This window comes from Hippopotamus amphibius, chromosome 14, assembly GCF_030028045.1.
Source record: "Hippopotamus amphibius kiboko isolate mHipAmp2 chromosome 14, mHipAmp2.hap2, whole genome shotgun sequence".
Taxonomy (NCBI): Eukaryota; Metazoa; Chordata; class Mammalia; order Artiodactyla; family Hippopotamidae; genus Hippopotamus; species Hippopotamus amphibius.
In genome coordinates, this window is record NC_080199.1 from 59,723,784 (window position 1) to 59,747,534 (window position 23,751).

Consider the following 23,751-nt stretch of genomic DNA (forward strand, 5'->3'; position numbering starts at 1 on the left):
GGGCAGCCATCTTGCAGCCTTGGAAAGTGGCTGAGAGTCTCAGAAATGCCAGCTCTGCCTCCAAACTTGTGGTTACAAGAGAACAATAAACCCCATTTTCTTTAATCATTGTAAGTTTGGTTTTTCTTTTTTTTTTTTTTAAGCTCTTTATTGGAGTATACGCTGTTGTGCAGTTTGTTTTTTCTGATATATGTAGTTTAAAAAATCACTAATTAATACAGTTCATAAAGGAAAAGTCTCATCTTGGAACTTAGAATATGCAAGTCTGCATTCAGTGCTACTTCTGACTTGCTAAAATGGTTTAGTAAATAAAATGGAATGGTGGTGTTTGGTGCTAGAATAAAACATGTTCATTCCTTTGAGAAATTGTACTAAACATCACTTCAGATGCTAGCCTGACTCCCAACACTTCTCTTTTCTGTGTCTAATTCACAGGCGTGGAGCCCCAGGGAGCCACCTCTGACCCAAAAGATTATTCCCTCCTGGAAACCATGTATTAGCCCTAAGTTGGGTCCTTCACTTGTGTTCTGCCAATTGGAATACCTCCACTGATAACTTGAATTGAAGATGCAGATTCTAGTTTCAGTCAGGCTGCTCTCTTGAAAATAAAGAAGATAACAACAATAACAAAGCCAACTAACATCCAAAGAACACAAGCTATCTGTCAGAAACTCTGCTAAAACTTATAGGCGATATCTCAGTTAATCCTTACAGCAAACCTATGAAGTAAATGCTGTTATTTTAGGAGATGAAAATTGGGCACTGTTGGTGGTAACCATTCTTTACAATGAGATGCTATGTAGCATATTGTTAAACACCCCATCACTTGATTTCAATCTTGTCTTTGCCATTTAATAGCTATGCGGATTGGATAATTTTTTTTAACCTATGAGTCAAAGGTTGATCTAATCCAAATTAGTCCATTACAGGAATGAATAATGGTAATGAAAGATGAGGCCTTAAATCGCACACCACTTTTAGACTTCCATTATAAGGACTGTTTGGAATCTCCATTCTATGTAATATCAACAGAACTTTTGCGTCCCAGTGGGAAATCTGAATTGCCCATATGCTCTCTGCCTTCCCAAAGCAACCAACCAAGACAAATTCTTTTCATTCAATGGGTGTTTTACATTTAAAAAACCACTTGTGGCACAAGATGGGCATCTGGCACCATCAACATCTAATATGTTGGAAATTTTCATTTCAAATATATATATTTTTTTTTAATTTTTTTTTTTGGCACACGGGCTTAGTTGCTCCGTGGCATATGGGATCTTCCTGGAGCAGGGATCGAACCCATGTCCTCTGCATTGGCAGGCGGATTCTTAATCACTGTGCCACCTAGGAAGCCCTCAAATATATTTTTGTTTTATTTTTTAAAATGCCAGTAAGGCACTGCTAATTGTTAAGACTCAACAGTAGGGGCTTCCTAGGTGGCACAGTGGTTAAGAATCCGCCTGTCAATGCAGGGGAAACGGGTTCCATCCCTGCTCCAGGAAGATCCCACATAGCATGGAGCAACTAAGCCCGTGAGCTACAACTATTGAGCCCATGTGCTGCAACTACTGAAGTCCACGTGCCTAGAGCCTGTGCTCTGCCACAAGAGAAGCCACTGCAATGAGGAGCCTGCGCACCACAACGATGAGTAGCCCCCACTCACTGCAACTAAAAGAAAGCCCACGCACAGCAAAAAAAATCCCAACACAGCCAATAAAATAAATTAAAAAAAAAAAGACACAACAGTAATAAAAAGTTCTGGTCTTCTATTTTGGCATTTAAGCTGTTTATCACTCACTTGTTTCTCAATCAGTCTTCTAGAGTGGGTGAAAAAGAGTAGGATTATTTTGCGTGCCCTAGGAGGCAAGTCAACCTTGATTTTTTTTAAACCCATCTCTACCTCAATTTCCCTATCCACTAAATGGATAAATTATACATCAGATGGGGAATTAATGGAGTTTCAATGCATATAAAATGCTCTGCCCAGTGCCTGGCATATACTGAGTGTTTAGTAATTATCGTTTCTCATCACTGTCATCATCATCACCATCATCATCATATGAATTGAGACACAAAGAAGGCAAGTGTGCATTGCAGAGATGAGATGGGCAGAGAAGGGACCCACTGAGCCACCTACAGTGCTCCAGGCCCAGTTCCAGTCTATTTCCAAGGTCTGCCTGCATTCCAGTCCTTGAGTTCCACGGGCTACTCCATGATCCTTACAGAGCCTGCCTTTCTTACTTAAGCTTGCTCCATTTTCTTGCTTTTATCTCAACAGAAACAACTTTACTGTTTGTTAAACAGTTTCCCCCCACAAGAAAATGTTGTGCTGAACATCCAAGGCCTTTCCAAGTATTTGTGTTAATTTTTAATCAATATTATTATTGGACAAACCATTTTTGATAGTTTAGTTCCCTTTGAATACTTTTTTTAAACCCCATATGTACAAAGTTTATCACTTCAAATGTAATCAATAAAAAAATTATCCATGAGATATTTTGTGTTGCTTTTTCACACTAAGTCTGGTGTGTGTTTTATACTCATTGCACACCTCAATTCGGTCAAGCCACATTTCAAGTACTCAATGGCCACATGTGGCCAGTGGCTACTGTACCAGACAGTGTAGCCTCAGATTCTCATTTTGTGACTGTGATTCTAGAGATTTCACACTTTTGGTCGAAAGAGCCATGCAGAGTCAGGACACTTGTGTTTGAGATTCTGTTTTGCCATTAAATAGGCATGTTAATCTGGGTAAACGACTTCATCTCTCTCAGGCTAAGTGCTTCATCTGTACCAAGAGGTGTTTAGTCTTCCAGGCCCCTCACACTCAATCATTCTTTGATCTATTGGCAATGGGATCAAAAAAATATCTAGAGTATGCAAACTCATAGAGACAAAAAGTAGGTTAGAAATTACCAGGGGCTCCTAAGGGTGGTGAATAAGGAGATATTGCTTAATGGTTACAGAGTTTCTGCTTGAGATGATGAAAAGTTTTGGGAATGGATGGTGGTGATGGTTGCACAAGATCATGAATGTACTTAATGGCACTGAACTATACTTAAAAATGGTTGAAGTGGAAAGTTTTATGTCATATATGCTTTATGACAATTAAAAAGAAATTAAAAGACTACAGAACTTCACTGGTGGTCCAGTGGTTAAGACTCCACACTTCTAATGAAGGAGGCAAGGGTTCAATTCATGGTCAGGGAACTAAGATCCCATATGCCACATGGTGTGGCCAAAAGAAGAAAAAAAAAAAAGACTGTATGGTCTCTAGGAAAAGAAATAAAAGATTTTCCACCTCATGCCAGTTGCAAAAACTTTGTAGTTTAACTTAACATTTCAGAAAATGAGTGGAGCTGTTTTGGAAAGTTTGAGATCAGAGGTCCTCATAAATACCCCGTTACGGACTGAATTCTAACTGCCACCCCAATTCATATGTTGAAGCCTTAATCCACAATGTGCAATATTTGGAGATGCAGCCTTTAAGGAGATAATAAAGATTTAATGAAGTCATAAAGGTAATGCCCTGATCCACTATGGCTGGTGTCCTTATAAGAAGAGAGCGACATCAGGGATGTTTGCACACAGAGAAAAGGCTATGTGAAGACACATCAAGAAGGCGGCCGTCTGCACACCAAGGAGAGAGACCTCAGGAGAAACCCACCCTGCTAATAACCTTGATCTTGGACTTACAGGCTCCATAACTGCAGGAAATAAATGTCTCTTGTTTGAGCCTTCCAGTCTGTGATATCTTGTTATGGCAGCCCTAGCAGACTAAGATACCCCCACCCCATTCCCATCTCCAACACATACACACGCACACACACAATTTTAATACAGAGGAAAGGTAAAATGAACATAAAATGAATAAGCAGGAGGCTTGATATATCACTTCCTGTTAATAAGTGAGGTGCTCTTTCAGATCCTTTACAAAGTATCATAAAGGCACATTGTAGGTGTAGGGACAAGGAAAAGATAAAATTCTTTGTTCTCCCTGTCTTAACTTACATAGAACTGAAGAGATGGGGGGCACTTGGCAAAAAAAGAGTTCCTTACTGTTAGTTTTTTGTTTTATGTGAAACTCTTTCTTATCTATGTATGCTCACTATTTCTGTTTCTGCTTTTAACTCTTGTGATACATAACAATACAACACCAGGCTGAATCGGGACCTGGCATATTTCTTCATGGCAATAACAGAAGATATTTTTGAGTACTTGGCTATTCAAATTAGATAACACTAGTTTTACCATGAAAAACGTTAAGAAAAATAGAGCAGCAAAAGAGCTCGTAGATAAAAGAAGTTCCAAAAGAGAATTTATAACTTAGGAGTGACTGTCAGAAGAATTTCAACAAATTTGGAGTCAGCCTGGCTTTATATCCCAGCTCTGCCACTTCCTAGCTCTGTGCTCTTGAGCAAGGGACATAACCTTTTAAAGTCTGGGTTTCTTCATCCATGATGCGTAGATAATGAAACCCAGGGGATGAAATATATAAACTAGTCAGCACTTAGCAACTGTCAGCTCTATTCATTCAGAGGTCATTTATATTAGCTGCTGCTTCTCTGACTCTCTGCCCAGTTATCACTGCTATGGCAGTCTTCTTCTTCTCTTTTTTTTTTTTTTTGGCTGTATTGGGTCTTAGTTGCAGCATGTGGGATCTTAGTCCCCCAACCAGGGATCACACCCGCAACCCCTGCATTGGAAGGTGGATTCTTAACCACTGGACCACCAGGGAAGTCCCTGCTATGGCAGTCTTTACGCCTCAGTGGGCACTTTTCTCGGACAATCTTAATGACGGCTTTTATGAAGAAATGACTAAATGATTCCCTTGAGCCTGAGGCAGGATCAACTGTTCTTTCCTTTGTTTACTCACTATACCTGTTGCTCTCTTAGGACAACTTATTTCATGCGCGTGTTCATTTGAACAACTTTCTGAAACACACCCCCCCACCTCACCGTGTGCTAGGTACTGCACTAGGTAATGGCTAATGGTCCCTGCTCTCATGGAGTTTCTGACCTAGCGGGAGACGGAAATTAAGAAAAAAGGTAAGTACGCTACTGAAAAGTTTTCACATCTACCCTGGGATAATGATGAAATGTTCAAAATCACGAATTTTCACTTTTTTTTTTAAAGGAAATACAGACGATCACGTATCTAGGATTGTGTAGGGTAAAGGAATGGGAAGAAGAGGATGTTTCTGTGGTTTCGATAGCTTTGCTCCCTTGTTGTCACCATAGAGCCACATGTTCCCACCTCCAAAAATATAGATGATTCCAGCTCATCATTAAATTTAGTTTTGCTTTGTAGTTGTTTCTGAAATGTAGTAATTATGAAACATAGTTGCGGCGTGGGGGGGGGGGGAGGATAGTGAATTAACGCCTACCTCCCTGAGAGCAGACAACATTCCTGAATGCCTAAATCAGTGTTCACTGAGTGTCTTACTTCATTTGAATCAAGGAACAAGGAGCTCCCATTGTGCTGGACACAAGTTTCTCTTTATGATATTCATGAAAGAAAGAACTTAAGAAAGTGAATGGTGAACACAAAACAAAGTGTTGTGGGAATTCCTGGGTGCTTCAGCAGTTAGGACTCCACACTTCCCCTGCAGGGGGCACGGGTTCAGTCCCTGGTCAGGGAATTAAGATCCCACAAGCCAAAAACAAGACAAAACAAAACAACAACAACAACAAAAACCCACAGGGACTTCCTAGGTGGCACAGTGGTTAATAATCCACCTGCTGATGCAGGGGACATGGGTTCGATCCCTGGTTCGGGAAGATACCACATGCCGTGGAGCAACTAAGCCCGTGAGCCACAACTATTGAGCCTGTGTGCCGCAACTACTGAAGCCCACATGCCTAGAGCCTGTGCCCCACAACAAAAGAAGCCACCCTAACCAGGAGCCTGTGCACCACAATGAAGAGTAGCCCCTGCTCACCACAACTAGAGAAAGCCTGCACGCAGCAACAAAAACCCAGTGTAGCCAACAAATAAATAAATAAATAAATAAATAGATAAATAAATTTATATTTTAAAAAAAACCCCACAAAATGTTTTGCAACACTACAGAAGTAAATATCTCCCTAAGCAATTGAAAATAAAAGGCACTCACCCAACTCTGGTCTTTGATATCCTCATAATGAATGCTATTTGCTTACAAAAGTAAGAAATTTAGTGGTCACTTCCTTATGATTCTAGAGAAATAGAAGTTTAGAATTTTGAAGGTAGAAGGGACCTTAAAGAGCTAGTCTTTAAAAGAATTTCCTTCTTTTAAAGCTATGGACACGGCAGAGAGGACAGGGTAAGGGTGTTTTGCTGATTTGAATCAAACCTCACAGCATTACATTTAACCAAAAAGTTTCTTATTTAAATTATTTTCTGATTCAGAGAGGCCTCCCCTCTAATTAGTTTGAATTGATGGGCTTTTATGAATACCACCTTTTAAATGAAGAGACATAGCTAGAAATAAAGCAAACAACCTACCACACCAGTGTTTGGAGGCAAAGTTCCTGTTCAGGTCTGTTCCAATGCAAGGATTGTTTTCATGAATAGAACGGTTCTTTCTCCACATTCGATTCTAAATAAACAAAACACAGGTAACCAGGGCAGCCATGTTTGCTATTTAAGAAAGACACGACTTTTATTTTTATTTATTTATTTATTTTTATTGGAATATAATTGCTTTACACTCTTATACCCGTTTTTGAGGTGCACCAAGGTCAATCATCTGTATTTATACACATATCCCCGTGTTCCCTCCCTCCTTCGACTCCCCCTCACCCTCCCTGTCCCAGTCCTCTAAGGCATCATCCATCATCGAGTTGAACTCCCTTTGTTATACAGCAACTTCCCACTGGCTATCTATTTTACAGTTGGTAGTATATATATATGTCTATGCTACTCCCTCACTTCGTCTCAGCTTTCCTTTCACCCTCCGCCCCCCCAGACCTCGAGTTCTCCAGTCCATTCTCTGCATCTGCATCCTTATTCTTGTCTTGTCACTGAGTTCATCAGTACAATTTTTAGATTCCATATATATGAGTTAGCATACTATATTTGTCTTTCTCTTTCTGACTTACTTCACTTTGTATGACAGACTCTAGGTCTATCCACCTCATTACATATAGCTCCATCTCGTTCCTTTTTATAGCTGAGTAATATTCCAAGACACGACTTTTAAAGCCTAAGTGGACAGCGTTGTTTTTCTCTCCTTCAGCCCCATATCTTCACCCTGTCACTGTCTTCACAGCACTTCTTGCATGGCCCCTGTTCTATCCAGATCTCCACTGGGTTCACTCAGACTTGAATCAAATGAAATGGTGATGTCTGATGAGTTTTGACTATACAAAAAAAACATTTCATTTGGTTTTGCTAGGCTGCTTTTTATTTCCTTGTTTCCTTTACTTTTATGCCTTGTCATTTTAAGTTCCTTCTAAGAAAAGTAAAAACAACTTGGTGTTTCAACTCAAATTAAAACTGAGTCCTGACTTTTTTTTTTTAATTGAATGTATTTGACATATAACATTGTATAAATTTAAGGTGTGCAGCATGTTGATTTGATATATTTCCATATTGTAATACGACTGCCACTGTTGGGATAGTTAGCACCTCTATCATGTCAGGTAATTATCATCTCTTTCATGTGGTGGGACTAATTAAGATCAAGTCTTTTAGCAAGCTTGATGATTATAACACAAAATTGCTGAGTCATGAGTTTCAATGCTCTCTTTAGATTGAATGCAACACTCACTTAAAAGCTATAGGAGGCACAGCTGTGAAGACACCGCTAGCCTAATGGCTCCTTTGATGGTACTGATTCAACTCCGGTTTTTAAACATAAAGCAAATACTCTGTTGGGTTCTTGGGGTAATCCGGGAATTCAGTCACGTAAGCAGTCACACAGACTTTGTTTACATTCGGGTTGGGATGAGGGTACACTTGTCCCTGTTCCACCAACCCTTCTGCCAAGCCTCCCAGTCCGCTTCCAACCCCGGGCCTGTGATTTTGGTAGCAACAGTTGTTCTGAGGAAATCAGGTTCTCATTCTTCAGGGACTAATTGGCAGAGTTAAGATACAAAGGACAGTCGGGGAGTAAGAATATCTAAAGGGTGGCTGAATTCCACGGTGATTCCAGTAAAGGCATAAATTTGTTGTAATAGCAATCTATAAATGTGACCATTTATTGAACACCAATTTTGTGTTAGGTACTATACGAGGTATTTCTCATTAACTTTGCTCAGGTTTTGCTCACTCCTATCTACAAACTTTTGTTTGCAGTATTCCTCTTCCCTGAGATGACTTTTTCATCAATCTCCTTCATCATTCCCATCTCTTCTGCTTAAATTACCCTCTATATAAAATAATTCCTGTATGATTCCTTATGTTTCTAATCACTGCAATTATTCTCATTCCCCTTAGTGTTTGTATGTGCTATTCAAGTGGTTTCTTCATATATGTTCAACTATGTTTTTATGCACCCCTCATTAAATTAGGAAGGACTGTACTTTATATCGCTTGAATAATTTTACATGAATCATGACGTTGTTGGATTAGAAATAGTAATGGTTTCCAGTATAGATGAGACTGACCACGATACTCACACTTAGGTTCATGACTGAGTTAAAGGGTACTAGGATTAAATGTGCATTTTGGTTAGAATGCAATTCTGCTACAATGCACACAGTTAGAATGCTGTTCTAATTCTTGCAATTCATGATTTTATAAATCAAAATACCATTCAAACGATTCCTAGTAAGAATGAATGGATGTAGGCCCTGCACATCTAGGTAGCTAACATCACAAAAAGGGATACAACCAGACATTGTGCACCTCCTGTTGAGAGAACACACTATCACAATGAAGTAGTCTTGCCAAAAAGTCAAGCTTGAATCTTATTAAGCTTCTAGAATCCAAATACCAAGTTTTAGAAAATACAGAGGACAAAGGAACATGTTAAACTGCAACATGGCAATGCAATAGCAAATCCAGACAACAGGAGGCTCTTTTCTTCGATGAAAAAATTGCAAGGAAATAGAGAAAAAGAGAGATGGAGAGAGAATCTATGGATTAAAATAAAAATAAAAGCTATAAACCAATCACAATATATTAGCCTTATTTGGACCCTGAACCAAAGAAATAAACTTTTAAAAAAGTTATCATACAATTGGAAATTTAAACACTGAGTGGAAATTTTATGATATTAAATAATTATTGTTCGTTTTTAGGTATAACTGTACAGGTATTTTTTTAAGACCTCTTTTAGAGATGTATCCTGAAATACTTATTGATGAAATGATATGGTATCTGAGATTTGCTTCAAAATAATATGCGTAAGATAGAAGGGAGTTGGGGCTATAGATGAGAAAAGATTGGCTAGGAGTTGCTTGGCTGTGTGGTGGGTACAAAGGAGTTTACCATACAATTATTCCCACTCATATATGTTTGAACTTTTCCATAATGAAATAAACAATTTTTTCATAATAAAACCATTATGCCAGGACCCAGGATTCTGTAAATAATTCAGCCTGTGTATCCTGTAACCCCTAAAGGAGTGTGTTTTGTTTTCTTCGCCTTCACCGACCTTTTTCCACGTGTAGTCATAACCGTCCACATTAACCACCGGCATAACATAGAAATCCATGTGCCTCAGAAGATTGGTATGCAGCTTTTCTTTCCCTTGTTGTTGAGTTACCTACAAATTAAACCAAGTATGTTTGATAATATATCTTTCACGTCCTTCTAAACTTAGTCTGTTTGTTTTTTTGTAACTGAGATATAATTGACATATAATCCTGGAACAACATGGGTTTGAACTGTGTGGGTCCACTCGTGTGCAGATTTTTTTCAATAGTGAGTGCTATAGTACTGCACGATCTGCACCTGATTGAATCCACAGATGCAGAACTGTGGATGCAGAGGGCTGACTGTAAAGCTACACATGGATGTTCGAGGGTATGGAGGGTGGGCACCCCTAACCCCTGCATCATTCAAGGGTCAATTGTATTAGTTTCAGGTGTATAACATAATGATTCAATATCTGTCTATATAGCAAAGTGATTACCACAAGTCTAGTTAATATCCATCTAGTTAACATCTAAACTTAGTCTCTTTTTTTAATTTAAAATTTTTTTGACATGTTCAGATTTGCAGATTTGACTTTCAGGAAGAGTATTAATTCCTTAAAAAGTGTGAACTTAGGGTACTAATGCCAAGTGGTGGTAAATCCCCTGGACGTGGGCCAGTTGGTCTTCCTATTTAATGAAGGCAGACAATCGAACCATATATTTTCTAAAATTTCCTTCAAGAAACAAAAAGAATTCTTTACTAAAGCATAAAGCCCACTACAAAGATTTAAAGAAACAAAAACCTAAATATCTTTTCACTCTTTTCACAATAATCCGTGTCAATCAAAGCTTAAACTAACCTTGTCTTATTCCCAGACACGTCTAGATACTATTTTCTGCGTTGTTCTTGTAAGTTGTGAGAGAAATTTTGGCTAGAATTGAGTGTATTTCCCAAGCATCAGATCATTTGGCTTTAAAGTCAGTGGTAGCTCTTCCTAGGCACTCGCTACGAGTTTCCTAACAGACGTCATCTGACACTGCTCTTCTGTGCTTTAGATTCATACCCAGCTTAGGGTCACATATTTTAACACGATTCAAGGATATCCACATTAAAACGACTGAAAAATTCAACCCCAAATGACCAAACACAGATGCAGCAGAACCACAAAGACAAATTTCAGCCAGTTAAAACATTTCACCTAGGACTAAGCTTTGGTATAAATTCTTCATTCATGGCAACACTGCTATATTTTAATTTGTGGATTAGTTCACAATTATTCGTTGATTTAAACTTTACTCAAGACTTTGTTAAGAAATACCTTTTCATTATTGATAAAAGAAAAATGTCTTTGAAAAATGGAAGTATAGTTGCTGTACAATTTTATATAAGTTATAGGTGTACAATAGAGTGGTCCATATACACACAAAAAAGGAAACCACTGACAAAATGAGAAAACCTACTGAATATGAGAAAATATTTGCAAATGATATGACCAATAAGGGGTTAATATCCAAGAAAAATGTCTTTTAAATCTTATCTTTGCTATAGCTAAAACTTTACCATTTTTCTTTAAATATTAAAAATAGTATATCCATATTTCCCTAGATAACCATAATAGTCAAATTTAAATTACTTGCCATAGGTAACAAAGGAAAGCAAAAGTACAAGTTACTTTTTAATCTACTGTAGGTCAGAAACAAAAGCTTAATGAAAAGGAAACAATTTTATAAACTGAAAGAAGCAATCTTTTAAATAGTTGAGCAACTAGTGAAATATATTTTTATGCTACAAATTTGTAAATTTATGTTAGAGACATTTTTCAGTAATAATGTACCATTCAATATCAGAAAAAAAAGATTAGGAGATCTTATTTTCTTTAAAAAAATAAAGCATTTATCATTTTTATTTCTACAATGTTTGCTGAACTTTTCATAGGTGTGCTATGGTTGATTTCTTTGTCCTTTTCACTCTCTTTATTTCCTTCCCACTTTAGCGGTGGTTGGATGGGAGTCTCTCAGCAAAAAAGTTAGTCTCTGAGAGATGATCAGTGTTAGCCTGAGAATTTCTTGTCTCATAAGCAGGGCTCCAAACAGAAGGGGTGAGTGAGAGCTGAACTATAGCTATACTCTGTGTCAAGCCCTACCCTCGTGTGTGGCTGCAGCTGAAATCCCAGAGGAAGGGGTGCCTATCTTTCAACAGCTTTATTGAGATATAATTCACATACCAGAAAATTCATTTTTAAGTGCACAAATTCAGTGGATTTTATATCACAGTTATGAAACCATCACCAATATCTGATTGTAGAATATTTTTATCACCCCCCCCAACACCAAAAACCCCTTACCCATTAGGAGTTACCCCCTTCTCCTTCTCCTCCTCCCCAAGCCTCTGGCAACCACTAAACTACTTTCTATCTCTGTGGATTTGCCCACTCTGGACATTTCATGTAAGTGGAATAGTAAAATATATGGCCTTCTGTGTCTGGCTTCTATCACTTAGCATAATGTTTTCAAGATTCATCCATGTTGTAGCATAAATCAGTGCTTCATTCCTTTTCATTGCTGAATGGTATTCCATTGTAAGATTATACCACATTTTTATTTGTCCACTCATAAGTTGATGGACATTTGGATTATTTTCACTTTTTGACTTATGAATAATGTTGCTTTGGACATTTGTAAACATATGTGTTCAAGCCTTTTGATACACCTAGGAGTGGAATTGCGGGGTCAAATGGTAACTCTATGCTTAAACTTTTGAGGAACTGCCAAACTGTTTTCTAAAGAGGCTGCACTATTTTATGACCCCAACAGCAATGGATAAGAGTTCCAATTTTTCCACACTCTTACCAATATTTGTTATTACCTGTCTTTTTAAAATTTTAGCCATCCTGATGGGTATGATGTGGCATCTCATTGTAGTTTTGATTCATGTTTTCCTAATGACTAACGATGTTGAGCATCTTTTCAAATGCTTATTGGCTATTTGTATATCTTCTTTGGAGAATTGTCTTTTCAGATATTTTGCCCACTTAAAAATTGGATTATTTGTCTTTTTATTGTTTATTTGTAAAAGTTATTTATATATTTTGGATATGAATCCCTTATCATATATATGACTTGCAAAAATTTTCTCCCATTCTGTGGGTTGTCTCTTAACTTTCTTGATAGTGTCCCTTGAAAAGCATGAAGGTTTTTAATTTTGGTAAAGTCCCATTCACCTCTTTTTTCTTTGATTGCTTGTGCTTTTGGTGTCATATCTAATAACTCGTTACCTAATCCAAAGTCACAAAGATTTATTACTTCTATAAATTTTATAATTTTAGCTTTTAAATGTAGGTGTCTGACCCATTTTGAGTTAATATTTGTATATGGTGTGAGGTAGGAGTCCAAATACATTCTTTTGCATACGGATAGCTAGTTGTTTGATTCTGCACAAAGGCACCATCTGGACTGGTGGTGAGCCTGTTTAGGTCCACATTTAAAGAAGGTGAGCATCCAGAGCAAGTGGGAATTGATGAGATTCTGAGGAGCAACAAAAAGATGAAACCAGGATCTCAGAGGAGAGGCTTAGAAAAAGGAAGGATAGAGGGGACTTCTTAATGCCTGTAAGAGGAGAAGTGAACCCCAAGGGAAAGCTAACCTGAATGGGTTAGTCAGGTAATGTTACAGAATCCTCAGGACCTGGGCGTTTTTCTGATTGGCTAAAGGAAAGATTGGATTGTACTTGGTAACTGGGCAAACCTGTGTTTCCTTCAGGCATGTGGGGATTGAGGGTAGGGTTACATAGATACAGAGAAATCAAAGAAGTGTTCTTAATAAACTTTGTGAATAAAGTTACTTATAAAAATGTTTTCATATTTGACATTTATCCAGTTATTTATACTTCAAAAACATACAATCTAGATATCTAATCACGTCACTGAAGTAATGTAACCCCTAAAACTCTATAAGCCTTATAATTTTGACTTAGACACAATTTTTTAAAATAACATTTTCAACCAAGTTGAACATGTTCATGAATCTAATTCTTCACGATTAATTTAATCTGTGTATCATGGGGCTCTCCAAGCATGTGTTATCCGATGAGTTTTCACAGGATTCTATAAATATATTTACAGTTATGGTTTTATATCGAGTGAATGAATCACTCTTCAAGAGGTTGGTCGCTACAGAAATTATGCCTGACACACAAAGACAGCACAGAAATATCTGTTGAAGGAATGATTCACCAGTAAGATAAGTAACATACTTGGAATCACTGTCTTACTATTTAAAAAAAACAAACACAAGAAGAAAGTTGAGGACAGAGGGAGCCAGAGGAGTGAGCAATTAGAGCGCAGGAGATAAAGGCTTGACTAATTCCTATCAGCTGGACCTGTGACAGATGATTACTCAGCTCTCTCTGCCTGGGGGACACCGAGGCTTTGTCTTTCTTACAAACCTAGACGACAACAACAATGCCTGCCAACAAATTAACCATTAACCATTCGACAGAGACTCAATTAGCACATAAAGGCATATAAGACATTATGAATGGAAGATTCTGAAATAAACTTATTCTCACGACCATTAGAAATACAGCAAAGAGCTGTAAGTCCCAGCTTTCCAATTTCTATGTATGGATGGATAATCTGGACCTTCTCCAATGGCAATTTATTTAGCCCAATAATAGACACTGTTTAAGTCCTCTCTGGACCCCAGAGTTGTATTTCAGCCTAAACCGGCAGCATTAATTTAAATTTCAAATACAAGAAGTGGATGTTGAGCACTGGTTATGTGGACCAAAAAATACATAATTATGCAGGACAAAAAAAAATGACTTTAGAGATAATCTTGCCCTTAAAAAGCTGAGAAAAGTGTTAAGTTGGGAAGGAAAGAACAACAATTCAATGTTATAAATATAATAATCAGCGTGCACATGGCGGCTCACGAGAAGGCTGGTGAATTCTGTGGGGTGTTTGGGGTTGGAAGTCCTAATGGGCAGATCAAGTGGCAAGAAATTCAGGATACGGGTGAAGGGATGGTTTGTGATGGGATTCAGAATAGTTAGTGAAGGAAGAGATTCCTGGCAAGGAGCAGATTAATTAGAAGGAAGCACATATAATTCAAGGACTGGAAATTTACTAAAGGGGGAAAAAACATACATAGCAAGTGTGAGGAATGAGAAAAGTGGAAGGAGAAGAAATTAAGAAGCCAGAGCCCGGGACTTCCCTGGTGGTGCAGTGGTTAAGACTTCGTGCTCCCAATGCAGGGGGCCTGGGTTCAATCCCTGGTCAGGGAACTAGATCCCATATGTGAGCCACAACTAAGGGGCACACATGCTGCAACTAAGAAGCCCATGAGCTGTAACAAAGAAGCTTGCCTGCTGTAACTAAGACCTAACGCAACCAAACAAATTAATAAATTAAATATTAAAAATAAAAGTTATAGTTTTCAGTGACTCCCCCTGGCCTTCCTGGTCACTGTCCATGATCATATTCCGGATCTAAGGATCAGAGAGAGAATTCTTTCTGAGATTCAGATAATGGCCATGGGAGAAATTTACTAAAACAGAGTTAAGGTTAGGTTTAGTCATATAGAAGAGTTCAAGGAGCTGGGAAGATAATTTGTTAAACGAATCTCACACATAGACTTTGAACTCACTCAGAATTGTGGCAAGAGTTGGAAAGGAAAAAAGAACCTCATCGGCAATTTATAATACTTGTGGAACAAGAAACTTAATCTCACAAAGATTTAGCAAGTGGGTGGGGTAGAGGGTAACATGTAACAGGAGGGAAGAGGCGTCAGGGTAGGAGGGACAGCAATTACGGACAACTTTACCATGTGAATTAGAGTCAATACGAACTGGAGTTTCTTTCCAGTCCTTTTCGGGTTCAGTCATAGAATGAAAAATAAATATCTTCCCCTCTTGCTTTGCATGCTTCTCGCTCCACTAAGTGCTGCTTCCTTCATTACCTAAAAATGAACAAAACTATCCAGCTTGGGGAAGGTTCCGGATCATCACATGACTGGGCTGTGTTTAGGGTCTGGTGGCTGGGAACTTTCCAGTAGGCTCAGGGATACTGCGGTTCCATCGGTGGGGAATAGAAGACGGTAAGGCAAATAAAGGTAGGTAGAGATGTATCTGTCCAGATTTGTGAGGATATAGAGACAACAATTAACCATTATCAGGACACGTACATCAAGTTATTTTTCTGGTGGCGCTAGCTCTTTGTATAAATCAGTGTAGAGAACATATATGCCCATGTTATAGGACCTGAAGCATAATTTTTACTGTTTTCATTTATTATAGAGGTTTACAGTCATTATAACTTTTACTTTTATGATACACTCTTTGTTTCATATATGGAATTTTTCATGCCAAGGCCTTCTTCAGGGACAAAATTCCCTGTTATGATGTACGGGAAAACATGATCTGCTCTGTAATGCTGCTTTATGTTCAATTTCCAAGGGCAGAATATGACAAAAGATGTCTGGATAATTCAAATCAAAAGAAAAAGAAATTCATTGGGATTCGATTCAGATAATTGCTTCAGTTCTTTCTTATACTTAGTAAACATACTACGACTGCATACTATTTCTTAATTATGCTCCAGTGCTTAGCCCCAGCCAGAAATATAGAGAGGATAAGGTAGACAATCTTCAGGGTAATTTAAATGCTTAAAGTCTCGGTTCTCAAACTTAATATGCATAAAAGTCACCTGGGAAGCTTGTGAAGATTGTAGACTCCCAAGTCTCACCTCCAGAGATTTTAAGTCGCAAATTCTGGGATGTGATCTGGTAAATGCATCTAATAAACAGGCCAGTTGATTCTGACACAAGTGGTCTCAGGCCACATATCATATTGGGAAGCTCTGGCTTAAGAGAATGTGAATACTTACAGAGTTTATGAACCACAAGCAGAAAGCAGGAGAGATCCACTCTCTGGCATGCATTCCACAGTCAATCCACATGGCATTTTTGGCCCTTTGTTCTTTTCTAGAAACCTGTGCAGAGAAAATCAAAAAACAATAATAAGAGGCTTCAGGATAATAACTTCCATATATATAGTGCTTCTACTTAATCCTTTCAGCAAATCTATGAAATATGCATTATTCTCTGCATTCCTTTGAGAATTCTCAAAGGACATTAAAAGCTGGTGTGATTAAAGGCTGCTAGCTAAGGTCACATAGCTGGTGAGAGCTGGGACTGAGGTCTGAAGTCAGGACTTGATTTAAAGCTCTTTTTTCTTTAATTTTTATTTTTTTAAATGTTTAAAATTTTGTATTAAAGTATAGTTGATATACAGTCTTGTGTAAAGCTCTTTTTATTCCCCCACAATTACCTTGTGATACTGCATGAGGTAGTACAGAAGTAGAGACCAGAGAACTATTAAGTGGGTGTGTGTTGGGTGTACAGCTTTCTGTGGGAGGGGTAGGACAGAGAAAGCCTTGGGAGAGGGGAGCTGGTGGCACGCAAGATAAACTTGGACTCCCTCACCATTTTCCCCAGGTGCACACATCTAATGTGTGGATTATCTTCCTATTTCACACTAAAGTAAGCACACATCTAGCTTCACACCAATTTAATACCAACAGCTCTAGGGACAGAGGCCTCATTCTGATTTACCATCTGGGGGACTAGTATAAACTGCCAACTTTCTGGAATAAGAACTTCCAACCTTTCCTCCATGATAGCTTTTGATGTCTTTGGAAGCATTCTCAAAAACACCTCCAAACAAAATGAATCATAATTCATTTGCTTTTAAACATTAGTTACACACAATTTTAGATTATGGAGCGAAGAGAGAAGAGCTGCAAAATCAAACAAATATGTGGGTTGGAATTCCAAAACAAGAGAAAGAGAGAGTTTGATTTTTAAATTGCCATCTACACCACGCAGGCAGATTTTTCTTAACTAACCTGGAGCTAGTGATATCCAACAAGAAGGCAAGTGAGAAAGTCAAATGCCTTTGGCCACAAAGGGTTAAATTGTACAAAGAGAAGAATTATTCGGCTGATTTAATCTATGCAATTTAAAAGAAAATCCTGAGTTATTTAGATTAGTTGCCTTATTCAATCTTCTGTTCAACTCTGCTGAGCAACTTTTCTTGGTACTGGTCTGGTTCTGACACTGGGAAAATGGAAGAACCCCAGAGACTCACGTGATGTGCACATCCTTGGTTGAGTATGATTGGGATTAAAGCATGCAATAAACATGGTTTTCCAACATGTACATTAGGTCCTAGAAACACAAGTTCCAAAGAGTACACTCAACACGGCTAAAAGTATTGGGTTGGCCAAAAAGTTCGTTCTAGTTTTTCCATAAGATGTTATGGAAAGGGCTTCCTAGGTGGCACAGTGGTTAAGAATCCACCTGCCAATGCAGGGGACATGGGTTTGATCCCTGCTCCAGGAAGACCCCACATGCTGTGGAGCAACTAAGCCCGTGTGCCACAACTATTGAGCCCATGTGCTGCAACTACTGAAGCTCATGTGCCTAGAGCCTGCACTCTGCAACAAGAGAAGCCACGGCAATGAGGAGCCGCGCACCACAACGAAGAGTAGCCCCCCGCTCACTGCAACTAAAGAAAGCCCACGCACAGCAAAAAAGACCCAACACAGCCAATTAAATAAGTAAATAAATAAATAAAATAATTTTTAAAAAAAGATGTTATGGAAAAACCCGAACGAACCTTTTGGGCAACCCTACAAATGTCATGGGAGAGTATGCCATGACTACTGACTACATGAATCCAGTCTGGTTGACCAACTCAGCTGTCAAGAGGACCCAATTTTCCTATGTCTGCCTTGAGTTTGCACTGCAAGCTCTTGTCAGAACAGATGAAAACCCAGAAATTCTGACTCAAAATCTTATCTTTGGATGATCGAAGAGGTTCACCTATCACAGTTTAGATAATGTTGGGAAACTGTATAAATTAAGTGTTCCTAAATCAAATGTATTTTTTACAATGATTAAATTTTTCCAGAGCTTCTTTTTATTTTATTTTATTTTTAATTTTTTTTTTAGGGGAAAGAGTGGCAAAAAAACAGAACCGCAGAACCAGAAATTAACAGCAGGGATTAGTTTGAATTCATGGCTCCCAATATTCTTTCTGTGGCCAAATTCACTGACTTTACTAAGGCCAATTTATTCAACTGAAAATAAATAACCAAACAGATGGTGACTGAAGCAAAAGCTATCACATCAGCCCTACTGCCAAAAATCCCACCATTGCCTTGGTTTCTATCCTTTCCTCGGTTTCGTTATTCAACTCTTTCTTTGGTTCCAAAAACTGTATCAATGTCAATGTTTGTTCAATCACAGATTCCTCTGCTTTTTTTTTTTTCTTTTTTTTTTTTTTTGCCTAAGTCAGTCAGTCAGAGGTGGTGGTGGTGGTGGTGGTGGTGGTGTAAATAAAAGAGGATTTGAAATATAATCAAGACCACTCCCCTCATTTTATGAAGGTAGGCATTAAAGCCCAGGAAGGTTAAATAGCTTATCTATGTCACAGAGTTGATTCTAAAACTGAGGTTACTACTCTTAAACCAACACTACATTAGTAAAGGAAAAAAATTTAAATGTAATAACCAATCCCTAAATAGCTGGATATTAAAGTTGAAGAACACCTATAATACATATATTTCCAGAACTCAAAAAAAAAAAAAAATTCAAGTAATAACAAGCACCGTTGGAGAATTAACACATCCCCCAAAGTTGAAAGATCAACAACTCTTCCCACAACATACCTTTAAAACATAAAGTGGGTACTTCTCATATGATGATCCAATGTGGATTTTTTCAACTGTATCAGGATACTGCTCAGTCACATGTTCTATCCAAGAATAGATCTATCAAAGCAGAAACCAGCAGTCAACAAAGCATTTCTCAGACAAAGGAAACAGACAACTTCTTCGAGGAAGGGTGATTCCCTGGAAAGCACTTGTATGTGGAGAGAATGAGGAACTAAAACACTTGGGGCAGGGTGTTTCTTCTGCTGTTTAGAAAAATCAATAAAATTAAAGGTTCGAAAATTATCAAGGTTTAGGGAAAGAGTGAAAACGTATTAAGAAACTTATGACAAAGTAAGAAAGATGATCTTTAAAGCACCGCCCCTTAAGTTATTTTCAAACACTTATCACATTGAGTCTCTGCCTCTGTGTATGAAGTCCTCTTTACCATTCAAGAGGATTCATCTTTACATGAGATTTTTATTTTTTAATACTCACTTTTCAAGAGTAACCTAAGGAAGCCCTGGGCACTTTTGAACAGTATAAATGGAGGTGCCGTTATTTCCCAGTGAAGACCTGTGGACTCACAACAAGATCTGTGAAATGATAAGAAGCAAAGGGAAGAACAATCTGGAGGAAAAAAAAAATATCTCTCCTACCCAGGGAAGGAGTTTTATTCTGGACCTCTCTCCCAGGTAGAAGTCTAGTGGTTTGTGATTCTGTCAAGATTATAGTAGAAAGAAAAAACCAATACAAATTCTGGGTCTGACCTTAGGCTACTGCCCACTTCAAAGCAGGCATGGAATGATGGAGCCTGGTCATGTTTTAATGTAGCCCAACTTCTCAGGGGCTATTTTTAAACTTTTACACTTTATGTAGTGGGAATGACCAACTCATGGCCTTATTTCTGGGAACTTTTCTAGAGCTAATTTCAAAGAGCAATCCTAGCTGACAGGAACGGGAGCACCATTTACCCTTGGATCCTCTTAGAGGAGCATAACTAGGCTGAGTGGTATGTGTGAGTGGTCATCCTGTGCCGGGAATTAAGATGCTCCTGGAAGGCCTACCTGCTGCCAAGTACCAATGCTGTCAATGTCGGAGGTGTTGGAAATTTAACCATCAGGGGGTCTCTGTTCACTGTGTTACTCTTCCGAGGCATGCATATATCTGAGAGAACTACCACATCAAACTATTTTATGTTACACCATTGATGGTTCAGTAGATTTCCTCCAACAGGGGAGGCTGTGTTATATAAAGGCAGCTTTACAGAAAACTTTACTCATTTCACAATCTAATCTGCGGTAATGAAGGTCACATCCTTTGAATAACTCCCTTCTTTTGCCATTTGTTTTAAGTGGTGTTTTTCATTCATTTGTTTTTCTCCCCTACAGCGGATTACTTAAAATTTCCTAGTGAGAGTCGATGACAAAAGAAACCCCTCTTGCCCCTCAAGTGAACTTGTGGTGAGGACTGAAGGAGAGATCAGTGTTGAAGGGGAAGAAAGGACTTGGCAGAATTTCCTGGGAGTAAGATTGCCACGGTTCCTACAAACCTCTTAGAAAGGATTAGGGGGAGGAGAGGCCCAAACTGCTTTCTGGAATGTGCAGTGATGAAATGAATTGTGTTCCCCCTCAAATTCATATGTTGAAGCCTTAACCTCCAGTACCTTAGAATGTGACTGCATTTGGAGATAGGGCCTTTAAAGAGGTAATTCAGTTGAAATGAGGCTGCTAGTGTGGGCTCCAATCCAACCCGCATGGTGGACTTACAAGAAGTGGAGACTAGGTTGGACAGAGAGATGCCAGGGATGTGCACACACAGAGAAAAGGCCATGTGAGGACACAGCAAGGAGGTGTCACCTGCAAGTCAAGGAGAGAGGCCTCAGAAGAAACCAGCCCTGCTGACACCTTGATCTTGGATTTCTAGCCTCCAGAACTGTGAGAGAATAAATTTCTGTTGTTTAAGCCACTCAGTATATGTCACTTTGTTATGACCAACTAATACAATGTATGGCAAACTAATACTTTTTTCCTCCCATGTCATTCCAGCTCTTTCTTGGGGTGAGAGTAAGAAAAAAAAAATAACCCCTTTGAACAAAATATTTAAAATATACCAGAAACAAATATTTTTTTAGTGTTTATATCCTTTATTTATTTGGGCTGCACCACATAGCTTGTGGGATCTCAATTCCCCGATCAAGGATTGAACGTGGGCCCTCGGCAGTGAAAGTATGGAGTCCTAACCACTGGATCACCAGGGAATTCCCAGAAAAATATTTTTAAATACTTCTGTTTAAGGCATTTCGCTCTCCTCACCCAATCCAACACAGCAGTGACACAGTTACCTTCTCCATTAGTAAATTGTGCCTATCCAGCCTCTCAACTCCAGGCCTCAAGTTTGCTTATGCAAGGCTGATATAGGAGGCTGGAGGGAGGTGGTCTAGGTGGAACAGACAGAGACAAGGTAAGAGAGAGAAAGGAGAGGGATGCAATTTTAAGATCCCCGTCAACCAGCCAGGTACATTGATTCTAGAAGCACATCGAGTTCCGGTTTAACTAACTGGAAAGGAACAGATGCTTTTGAAGATTGAATAGAAAATTGATTCTTATTACTTAAGCATTAGATGTCTTAAAAATATGGATACAGTTCTTAACAGTTTCTGGGCACCTAGCCAAAGATGATTAAAATACTTATATCAAGGAATATAGCAGCATACTCCTATGAAAGAATAAAAGGTATCAAGGGATTTGTACTACTTGGAGTATATTATATTGAAAAGAAAGTGCTCCAAGGGGTTTACCCTTTCAACTAACAAATATGGGGGAATGGCTCTTAGGGTATGATGTGGAAGCTTACTGAGGTCAGCTGAACATTGATATCTTGCTTAGGTTCCCTCTAGAAAAACCAGAACCTATAAGTACGAATAGGAAAAAAACCCCACAATTTCTTAAATATTCAAACACAGGCATCATCATCATTATTATTATTATTTTAAATAGGTTCCTTCTGAGGGGAATAAAATGCACTTAAATACTTTATTGTGTGCTGAATGTAAACGAATAAATTCCTTTTATTCAGTGAGATAATATGGCGATTATTCAGTAAGAGTACGATTAGGATAATGGTCTAAGGAGACATGATTAATTGGACTGTTAATTTTTTTGTGGCAGTTTCAATAAAAAGGGCCTATTTTTATTTTCCTGCTGTTCCTTAGAATGCAGGTTATTCCTAACAGTTAGAGATACTCTCGGCAATGGACAAACTGCCAGCTTAGAGGCCATTTCCAAAATATGATGCAATCTTCCCAGGGAAGATATCTATAAAAGGATGTACTACTTCTGTATAATTAACCTAACTGTGATTTTTTTTCACCCTCTTCCACCAGTTATGAGTCTCTAACAATTTCCATGGCTGACATGGCAATGCTTGTTAAATGAAAACAGGGATTTTGGAGAGAAACGTGACCACTTACCTCACTTAGTGAGTGATACCGCTCATAGTAGGAGGAGGAGGCCCGGGGGCTGATGGTGCTGTTGGAAGTCTGTTGCCGGATAAGATCTTCCACGTTTTCCAACAAGACACTGGGTGATGAAACACAGAGTGAGCCGGTTTCCAAACAGGGCTCTGATTTTCCCGCATGGCCCATTGCAGGCACCACAGGCGAGCGTGGGGGAAAAGTCACTAAGAAATCTAAGAGGCACAAGGTGAAAACACCGCCAGCTAACATTATGATAAGCTGATATACACAAGTCCTCTGGCTAGAGCCTTATGGGCACTGGAGAGATAGGGGCTCCTATAGGGTACATTTTCAGAGCCTCCAAAATCTCACCCTTTCTCCAACATTATCAACGTGTCTTGATGGTGGCTTATTAGTGTCTTTTGTCCATACAGGTGAATGGACAACGTCCTTCAATCCAGAGGAACATTGTATTATTCTGCTTTCAGTTAAGGACCGAGGAGAAGCAGAAAGCCTTTTCTTTTTGTTTTTCCTTGTGAAAATCATTGACTTATGCCAGATGTTCTGCATGGCCAAAGTTGGTCATATCTCTAGAGAAATAAGAGCACAGGAATAGGGAAGGTACAGAAAAAGGATCTCATTTAATTTCTCTTGAGAAGGGTCACACAGTTAACTAGGCATAAACATTTTAATTAAGACAGACTTAAGCCATTGTGTCACCTGGGATGAGCAGCTGAAAGTTCACTGTCATTCTAATAAAGCTTTATTTACTTTTATTTAGGCCAATGGGTAAAAGCCAAGGCTTTGACATCAGAAAGGTCTGACTTCAACTCCTAGCTCTGCCATGCTCTAGCTGGCTGACCTTGAGAAATTCCTTTGTAAATGTAAAAATTGCTTTCATACACATAATGAGCGTAGTATCTACCTCACAGGATTAAATAAGAATTAAATGATACAATGTACAGAAAGGCTCAGCACCTTTACTGGAAGGCGGTAAACACCAATAACATATTA

The 23,751-nt window shown here is 38.6% G+C and overlaps 1 protein-coding gene across 1 annotated transcript in view; it reads right to left on the reverse strand.

Annotated features, from left to right (window-relative positions):
- The window catches only part of CPB2 (carboxypeptidase B2), a 57,737-nt gene that overhangs the window by 13,483 nt on the left and 20,503 nt on the right, over positions 1-23,751 (reverse strand). Inside the window, exons 4-8 of the mRNA XM_057707685.1 lie at positions 22,753-22,861; positions 19,299-19,400; positions 16,452-16,556; positions 9,585-9,695; positions 6,488-6,581 (exon numbers count right to left, since the gene is read on the reverse strand). Of these exons, the coding sequence (XP_057563668.1) occupies positions 6,488-6,581; positions 9,585-9,695; positions 16,452-16,556; positions 19,299-19,400; positions 22,753-22,861 (521 nt within the window). The remainder of the gene's footprint in view (positions 1-6,487; positions 6,582-9,584; positions 9,696-16,451; positions 16,557-19,298; positions 19,401-22,752; positions 22,862-23,751) is intronic.